The sequence below is a fragment of the Salmo salar genome, chromosome ssa10 (genome assembly GCF_905237065.1).
Source record: "Salmo salar chromosome ssa10, Ssal_v3.1, whole genome shotgun sequence".
NCBI lineage: Eukaryota > Metazoa > Chordata > Actinopteri > Salmoniformes > Salmonidae > Salmo > Salmo salar.
Window position 1 is genome coordinate 3,295,538 of NC_059451.1, and position 10,194 is coordinate 3,305,731.

Sequence of the window (10,194 nt, forward strand, 5' to 3'; positions counted from 1 at the left end):
AAAGCACATTTTGGAATATTCTAAGTAGATAGCCCGGCATCACAGGGCTAGCTATTTAGACACCCAGCAAGTTTAGCATTCACTAAAGTCAGATTTACTATAAGAAAAATGTTATTACCTTTGCTGTCTTCGTCAGAATGCACTCCCAGGACTTCTACTTCAATAACAAATGTTGGTTTGGTCCCAAATAATCCATTGTTATATCCAAATAGCGGCGTTTTGTTTGTGCGTTCAAGACACTATCCGAAAGGGTAAATAAGGGTTACGAGCATGGCGCATTTCGTGACAAAAAAATTCTAAATATTCCATTACCGTACTTCGAAGCATGTCAACCGCTGTTAAAATCAATTTTTATGCCACTTTTCTCGTAAAAAAAGCGATAATATTCCGACCGGCAAAGCCTGTTTACATTCAACGAGAGAGAAAGTAAAAGCATGCTATCCCCTCATGCACGAGCCTCAGTCTAAAGGCCCTCTGATAGAGCACTTGCCAAACGCGCTAGTGTGTTTCAGCCTGGGCCTTGAATTACGTCATTCAGCTTTTTCCCGGGTTCTGAGAGCCTATGGGAGCCGTAGGAAGTGTCACGTTACAGCAAAGATCCTCAGTCTTCAATAAAAAGAGCCAAGATGAACAACAACTTGTCAGACAGGCCACTTCCTGGTCAGAATCTTCTCAGGTTTTTGCCTGCCATATGAGTTCTGTTATACTCACAGACACCATTCAAACAGTTTTAGAAACTTTAGGGTGTTTTCTATCCAAAGCCTATAATTATATGCATATTCTAGTTACTGGGCAGGAGTAGTAACCAGATTAAATCGGGTACGTTTTTTATCCGGCCGTGTAAATACTGCCCCCTAGCCCTAACAGGTTAACAGAGACATGTTATCTCCTCCTCCCAGCTCTACTTCATTAACAGAGACATGTTATCTCCCCTCCCAGCTCTACTTCATTAACAGAGACATGTTATCTCCCCTCCCAGCTCTACTTCATTAACAGATACATGTTATCTCCCCTCCCAGCTCTACTTCATTAACAGAGACATGTTATCTCCCCTCCCAGCTCTACTTCATTAACAGATACATGTTATCTCCCCTCCCAGCTCTACTTCATTAACAGATGCATGTTATCTCTCTCCCAGCTCTACTTCATTAACAGATACATGTTATCTCCCCTCCCAGCTCTACTTCATTAACAGATACATGTTATCTCCCTCCCAGCTCTACTTCATTAACAGATACATGTTATCTCTCCTCCCAGCTCTACTTCATTAACAGATACATGTTATCTCTCCTCCCAGCTCTACTTCATTAACAGATACATGTTATCTCTCCTCCCAGCTCTACTTCATTAACAGATACATGTTATCTCTCCTCCCAGCTCTACTTCATTAACAGATACATGTTATCTCCCCTCCCAGCTCTACTTCATTAACAGATACATGTTATCTCCCCTCCCAGCTCTACTTCATTAACAGATACATGTTATCTCTCCTCCCAGCTCTACTTCATTAACAGATACATGTTATCTCCCCTCCCAGCTCTACTTCATTAACAGATACATGTTATCTCTCCTCCCAGCTCTACTTCATTAACAGATACATGTTATCTCCTCCTCCCAGCTCTACTTCATTAACAGATACATGTTGTCCCCCTCCCTTCCACAGAGAACCCTGACAGACAAGAGGAAGCTGTTGATCCAGCAGCATGAGGATGCCAAGGAGCTGAAGGAGAACCTGGACCGTCGGGAGAGAGTGGTCTACAACATCCTGGCCTCCTACCTCCCAGAGGAGAGCCTGACCGACTACCAACACTTTGTCAAGATGAAGTCTGCCCTCATTATTGAGCAGCGCAAACTAGAGGACAAGATTAAACTGGGAGAGGAGCAGCTGAAGTGTCTGATGGACAGCCTGCCGCTAGAGCAGAGGATGAGCCTGTAACCTCTGACCCCTGGATCAGAGAATGGCCCTGTGAGGGCGACACTGGGATCCAAACGCACATGACTTCTCAAACTGTGTATGATGGACCTGACCACTCTGGCCTCACTGCAGTGGAACCCTATGGCCACTAAAGGGCAGCAGAGAGGAGCAGCAGTACCCCAACAGATGGCAGCAAAGAGCAGAGCTCCAGACTGGAGGAGTTGTAATGTTTAGCTGACGTTTCCTCCTCAGTATCTCAACACTGACCTGAATCTAATGGAGCCCCACCAGAACACATGGCAGATCATATATTTACACTAAATAAAGGTTAAATAAATAAACAAATAATAATAAAAAATAAACGCAACATGAAACAGTTTCAATGATTTTACTGAGTTACAATTCATATAAGGAAATCAGTCAATTGAAATAAATTCATTACATCAGAATCTATGGATTTCACATGACTGGGCATGGGCACAGCCAAGGTTGGGCATGGGAGGGCATAGGCCCACCCACTGGGGAGCCAGGCCTAGCCAATCATAATTTGTTTTTCTCCACAAAAGGGCTTAAATACAGGCAGAAATACTCCTCAGTTTCATCAGCTGTCCGGGTGGCTGGTCTCAGACGGTCCCGCAGGTGAAGAAGCCGGATGTGGAGGTCGTGAACTGGCGTGGTTACACGTGGTCTGCGGTTGTGAGGCCGGTTGGACGCACTGCCAAATTCTCTAAATCGACAGCAGTATGGTAGAGATATTAACATTCAATTCTCTGGCAACAGCTCTGGTGGACATTCCTGCAGTCAGCATGCCAATTGCACGCTCCCTCAAAACTTGAGACAACTGTGGCATTGTGTTGTGACAAAACTGCAGATTTAGTGGCCTTTTTATTGTCCCCAGCACAAGGTGCACCTGTGTAATGATCATGCTGTTTAATCAGCTTCTTGATATGCCACACCTGTCAGGTGAATGGATTATCTTGGCAAAGCAGAAATGCTCACTAACAGGGATGTAAACAAATTTGTGCGCAAAATTGGAGAGAAATTTGCTTTTTGTGCGTATGGAACATTTCTGGGATCTTTTATTTCAGCTCATGAAACATGGGACCAACACTTCACATGTTGTGTTTATATTTTTGTTGAAATATATATATATACGGTGCATTCGGGCGGTGCACAATTGGCCCAGCGTCGTTTGGCCGGGCTAGGCCGTCATTGTAATTAAGTTAAAAATACAAAATAAAAATTCCGAATGTGTTTGGACTTTTTCCACATTTTGTTACATTACAGCCTTATTCTAAAATATTTTCAATTGTTTTTTCACCTCATCAATCTACACATAATACCCCATAATGACAAAGCAAAAACAGTTTTTTTTTTAATGTTTGCAAATGTATAAAAAAAGTACTGAAATATCACATTTACATAAGTACTCAGACCCTTTACTTAGTACTTTGTTGAAGAACCTCTGGCAGCGATTACAGCCTGGAGTCTTCTTGGGTATGACGCTACAAGCTTGGCACACCTGTATTTGGGGAGTTTCTCCCATTTCTTCTCTGCAGATCCTCTCAAGCTCTGTCAGGTAGGATTGGGAGCGTTGCTGCACAGCTATTTTCAAGTCTCCAGAGATCGGGTTCAAGTCCGGACTCTGGCTTGGCCACTCAAGCACATTCAAAGACTTGTACCGAAGACCCTCCTGCGTTGTCTTGGCTGTGTGCTTAGGGTCGTTGTCCTGTTGGAAGGTGAACCTTCGCTCCAGTCTGAGGTCCTGAGCGCTCTCAAGCAGGTTTTCATCAAGGATCTCTGTGTACTTTGCTCCATTCATCTTTCCCTCTATCCTGACTAGTATCCCAGTCCCTACCGCTGAAAAACATCCCCACAGCATAATTTTGCCATCACCATGCTTCACCTTAGGGATGGTGCCAAATTTCCTCCAGACGTGACGCTTGGCATTCAGGCAAAAGAGTTCAATCTTGGTTTCATCAGACCAGAGAACCTTGTTTCTCATGGTCTGAGAGTCTTTAGGTGCCTTTTGGCAAACTCCAAGCGGGCTGTCATGTGCCTTTTACTGAGGAGTGGCTTCCGTCTGGCCACTCTACCATAAAGGCCTGATTGGTGGAGTGCTGCAGAGATGGTTGTCCTTCTGGAAGGTTCTCCCATCTCCACAGAGGAACTCTGGAGCTCTGTCAGAGTGACCATCGGGTTCTTGGTTACCTCCCTGACCAAGGCCCTTCTCCCCCGATTGCTCAGTTTGGCCGGACGGCCAGCTCTAGGAACAGTCTTGGTGGTTCCAAACTTCTTCCATTGACGAATGATGGAGGCCACTGTGTTCTTGGGGACCTTCAATGCTACAGAAGTGTTTTGGTACCCTTCCCCAGATCTGTACCTCGACACAATCCTGTCTCGGAGATCTATGGACATTTCCTTCGACCTCATGGCTTGGTTTTTGCTCTGACATACACTGTCAACTGTGGGACCTTATATAGACAGGTGTGTGCCTTTACAAATCATGTCCAATTAATTGAATTTACCACAGGTGGACTCCAATCAAGTTGTAGAAACATCTCAAGGATGATCAATGGAAACAGGATGCACCTGAGCCCAATTTCGAGTCTCATAGCAAAGGGTCTGAATACTTTCTAAAAACCTGTTTTTGCTTTGTCATTATGGAGTATTGTGTGTAGATTGAGGATTTTGTTTTATTTAATCCATTTTAGAATTAGGCTGTAACGTAACAAAATGTGGAAAAAGGGAAGGGCCTGAATACTTTCCGAATGCACTCTCTGTGTGTGTGTGTGTGTGTGTGTGTGTGTGTGTGTGTGTACATACTGTATATACAATACCAGTCAAAAGTTTAGACACACCTACTCATTCCAGGGTTTTTCTTTATTTTGACTATTTTCTACATTGTAGAATAATGGTGGACATCAAAACTATGAAATAACACATATGGAATCATGTAGTAACCAAAAAAGTGTTAAACAAATCAAAATATATTTTCTATTTGAGATTTTTCAAAGTAGCCACCCTTTGCCTTGATGAGGCTTTGCACACTCATGGCATTCTCTCAACCAGCTTCACGAGGTAGTCACCTGGAATGCATTTCAATTAACAGGTGAGCCTTGTTAAAAGTTAATTTGTGGAATTTCTTTCCTTCTTAATGCATTTGAGCCAATCAGTTGTTTTTTGACAAGGTAGGGGTGGCATACAGAAGATAGCCCTGTTTGATAAAAGACCAAGTACATATTATAGCATGATAGCTCAAATAAGTAAAAAGAAATTACAGTCCATCATTACTTTAACCTCTTACATCTAGACGTTCCGCTAGCGGAACACCTGCTCCAATATCCAATGATAGGCGTGGCGCGAATGACAAATTCCTCAAAAATACAAAAACTTACATTTTTCAAACATATGACTATTTCACAGCATTTTAAAGACAAGACTCTCCTTTATCTAACCACACTGTCCGATTTCAAAAAGGCTTTACAGCGAAAGCAAAACATTAGATTATGTCAGCAGAGTACCAAGCCAGAAATAATCAGACACCCATTTTTCAAGCTAGCATATAATGTCACAAAAAACAAAACCACAGCTAAATGCAGCACTAACCTTTGATGATCGTCATCAGATGACAACCCTAGGACATTATGTTATACAATGCATGCATGTTTTGTTCAATCAAGTTCATATTTATATCAAAAACCAGCTTTTTACATTAGCATGTGACGTTCAGAACTAGCATACCCCCCGCAAACATCCGGTGAATTTACTAAATTACTCACGATAAACGTTCACAAAAAACATAACAATTATTTAAAGAATTATAGATACAGAACTCCTCTATGCACTCGATATGTCCGATTTTAAAATAGCTTTTCGGTGAAAGCACATTTTGCAATATTCTCAGTAGATAGCCCAGCCATCACGGCTAGCCATTTAGACACCGACCAAGTTTAGCCCTGATCAAACTCCGATTTACTATTACAAAAGTTTCATTACCTTTGTTGTCTTCGTCAGAATGCACTCCCAGGACTGCTACTTCAATAACAAATGTTGGTTTGGTCCAAAATAATCCATCGTTATATCCGAATAGCGGCGTTTTGTTCGATGCGTTCCAGACACTATCCGAAATGGTAAAGAAGGGTCGTGCGCATGGCGCAATTCGTGACAAAAAATTCTAAATATTCCATTACCGTACTTCGAAGCATGTCAACCGCTGTTTAAAATCAATTTTTATCCCATTTTTCTCGTAGAAAAGCGATAATATTCCGACCGGGAATCTCCTTTTCGGCAAACAGAGGAAAAAATCACAAAGACGGGGCGGCCAGGTCACGCGCCTAAGCCCACAGTCCCTTGATCGGCCACTTGAGAAAGGCGATAATGTGTTTCAGCCTGGGGCTGGGATGACGACATTCAGGTTTTTCCCGGGCTCTGAGCGCCTATGGACGACGTAGGAAGTGTCACGTTAGAGCAGAGATCCTTAGTAAAAGATAGAGATGGCAAAGAAGTTCCAGAAATGGTCAGACAGGCCACTTCCTGTAAAGGAATCTCTCAGGTTTTGACCTGCCATTTGAGTTCTGTTATACTCACAGACACCATTCAAACAGTTTTAGAAACTTTAGGGTGTTTTCTATCCATATATAATAAGTATATGCATATTCTAGTTACTGGGTAGGATTAGTAACCAGATTAAATCGGGTACGTTTTTTATCCAGCCGTGAAAATACTGCCCCCTAGCCATAAGAGGTTAAGACATGGTCAGTCAATCCAGAAAAATGTTAAGATCTTTGAAAGTTTATTGAAGTGCAGTCGCAAAAACCATAGCGCTGTGATAAAACATGAGGATCTCCACAGGAAAGGAAGACCCAGAGGTTACCTCTGCTGCAGAGAATAAGTTTATTAGAGTTACCAGCCTCAGAAATTGCAGCCCAAATAAATGCTTCATAGAGTTCAAGTGACACACATCTCAACATCAACTGTTCAGAATAGACTGTGAATCAGGCCATCATGGTTGAATTGCTGCAAAGAAACCACTACTAAAGGACACCAATAAGAAGACTTGTTTGGGCCTAAAAACACGAGCAATGCACATTAGACCGGCGAAAATATGTCCTTTGGTCTGATGAGTTCTAATTTGAGATTTTTGGTTCCAACCGCTGCGTCTTTGTGAGAAGCAGAGTAGGTGAACGGATGATCTCCGCATGTGTGGTTCCCACCGTGAAGCATGGAGGAGGAGGTGTGATGGTGTGGGGGTGCTTTGCTGGTGACACTGTCAGTGATTTATTTAGAATTCAAGGCACACTTAACCAGCATGGCTACCACAGCATTCTGTAGCGATACATAATCCCATCTGGTTTGTGCTTAGTGGGACTATAATTTGTTTTTCTACAGGACAATGACCCAACACACCTCCAGGCTGTGTAAGGGCTATTTGACCAAGAAGGAGAGTGATGAGTGCTGCATCAGATGACCTGGCCTCCACAATCACCCGCCCTCAACCCAATTGAGATGGTTTGGGAAGAGATGGACCACAGAGTGAAGGAAAAGCATCCAACAAGTGCTCAGCATACTGTATGTGGGAACTCCTTCAAGACTGTTGTAAAAGCATTCCAGCTGAAGCTGGTTGAGAGAATGCCAAGAGTGTATAATGCTGTGATTTAATTAAATATTTTATTTATTTCACCTTTATTTAACCAGGTAGGCTAGTTGAGAACAAGTTCTCATTTGCAACTGTGACCTGGCCAAGATAAAGCAAAGCAGTTCGACACATACAACAATACAGAGTTACACATGGAATAAACAAACATACAGTCAATAACACAATAGAAAAGGTCTATATACAGTGTGTCCAAATGAGGTAGGATAAGGGAGGTAAGACAAAAGATAGGCCATAGTGGCGAAATAATTACAACATAGCAATTAAACACTGGAATGGTAGATGTGCAGAAGATGAATGTGCAAGTAGAGATACTGGGGTGCAAAGGAGCAAGATAAATAAATAAATACAGTATGGGGATGAGGGAGTTGGATGGGCTATTTACAGATGGGCTATGTACAGGTGCAGTGATCTGTGAGCTGCTCTGACAGCTGGTGCTTAAAGTTAGTGAGGGAGATATGAGTCTCCAGCTTCTGTGATTTTTGCTGTTCGTTCCAGTCATTGGCGGCAGAGAACTGGAAGGAAAGGAGGCCAAAGGAGGAATTGGCTTTGGGGATGACCAGTGAGATATACCTGCTGGAGCGCGTGCTACGGGTGGGTGCTGCTATGTTGACCAGTGAGCTGAGATAAGGTGGGGCTTTACCTAGCAGAGACATATAGATGACCTGGAGCCAGTGAGTTTGGCGACGAATATGAAGCGAGGGCCAACCAACGACAGCGTACAGGTCGCAGTGGTGGGTAGTGTATGAGGCTTTGGTGACAAAACGGATGGCACTGTGATCAAGGCAAAGGGTGGCTACTTTGAGGAATCTCAAATTTAAAATATATTTTGATATGTTTTTGGTTACTACATTATTCCATATGTGTTATTTCATAGTTTTGATGTCTTCACTATTATTCTACAATGTAGAAAATAGTAAAATAAAATAAAACCCTGGACTGAGTAGGTGTGTGTATATGTGTGTGTATATGTTTTTGTGTGTGTGTGTGTGTGTGTGTGTGTGTGCATATTTATTCTACACAGGACTGTACTGCCATGAACCATGATGTTACAGTCTTTGATAATCCACCTCCGATAGACTGTACTTGAGAGTCTGTTGCTCTGTTCACATGGCACCATCAACCACTTTGTATTATGTTCAATAATAATTTACTGTTTTATTTAGTAATTTATTGTAGCATTTTGATTATGTACGGAGGAGTAGGGTAGACTGTTTTATTCTCAACTGATTTTAGTTTGTCTTTAGTCAATAATGCATTTATCAACTACGCTTTATACCTCCACTTTGCAAAGCGCAATATTTAATTAACATAACTAATTATACTACTCAAAAAAATAAAGGGAACACTTAAACAACACAATGTAACTCCAAGTCAATCACACTTCTGTGAAATCAAACTGTCCACTTAGGAAGCAACACTGATTGACAATACATTTCGCATGCTGTTGTGCAAATGGAATAGACAACAGGTGGAAATTATAGGCAATTAGCAAGACACCCCCAATAAAGGAGTGGTTCTGCAGGTGGTGACCACAGACCACTTCTCAGTTCCTATGCTTCCTGGCTGATGTTTTGGTCACTTTTGAATGCTGGCGGTGCTTTCACTCTAGTGGTAGCATGAGACGGAGTCTACAACCCACACAAGTGGCTCAGGTAGTGCAGCTCATCCAGGATGGCACATCAATGCGAGCTGTGGCAAGAAGGTTTGCTGTGTCAGTCAGCGTAGTGTCCAGAGCATGGAGGCGCTACCAGGAGACAGGCCAGTACATCAGGAGATGTGGAGGAGGCCGTAGAACGGCAACAACCCAGCAGCAGGACCGCTACCTCCGCCTTTGTGCAAGGAGGAGCAGGAGGAGCACTGCCAGAGCCCTGAAATGACCTCCAGCAGGCCACAAATGTGCATGTGTCTGCTCAAACGGTCAGAAACAGACTCCATGAGGGTGGTATGAGGGCCCGACGTCCACAGGTGGGGGTTGTGCTTACAGCCCAACACCGTGCAGGACGTTTGGCATTTGCCAGAGAACACCAAGATTGGCAAATTCGCCACTGGCGCCCTGTGCTCTTCACAGATGAAAGCAGGTTCACACTGAGCATGTGACAGACGTGACGGAGTCTGGAGACGCCGTGGAGAACGTTCTGCTGCCTGCAACATCCTCCAGCATGACCGGTTTGGCGGTGGGTCAGTCATGGTGTGGGGTGGCATTTCTTTGGGGACCGCACAGTCCTCCATGTGCTCGCCAGAGGTAGCCTGACTGCCATTAGGTACCGAGATGAGATCCTCAGACCCCTTGTGAGACCATATGCTGGTGCGGTTGGCCCTGGGTTCCTCCTAATGCAAGACAATGCTAGACCTCATGTGGCTGGAGTGTGTCAGCAGTTCCTGCAAGAGGAAGGCTTTGATGCTATGGACTGGCCCGCCCGTTCCCCAGACCTGAATCCAATTGAGCACATCTGGGACATCATGTCTCGCTCCATCCACCAACGCCACGTTGCACCACAGACTGTCCAGGAGTTGGCGGATGCTTTAGTCCAGGTCTGGGAGGAGATCCCTCAGGAGACCATCCGCCACCTCATCAGGAGCATGCCCAGGCGTTGTAGGGAGGTCATACAGGCACGTGGAG

The 10,194-nt window shown here is 43.8% G+C and overlaps 1 protein-coding gene across 6 annotated transcripts in view; it reads left to right on the plus strand.

Moving 5' to 3' along the window:
- shroom2a (shroom family member 2a) overlaps window positions 1–2,289 on the plus strand; it is a 141,930-nt gene extending 139,641 nt beyond the window's left edge. For all 6 annotated transcript variants that reach the window (XM_045687237.1, XM_045687238.1, XM_045687241.1 and 3 more), the window contains one exon: window positions 1,664–2,289. In XM_045687237.1, the coding sequence (XP_045543193.1) occupies window positions 1,664–1,936 (273 nt within the window). In that variant the 3' untranslated portion in view covers window positions 1,937–2,289. The remainder of the gene's footprint in view (window positions 1–1,663) is intronic.
- Window positions 2,290–10,194: the final 7,905 nt, after the last annotated feature.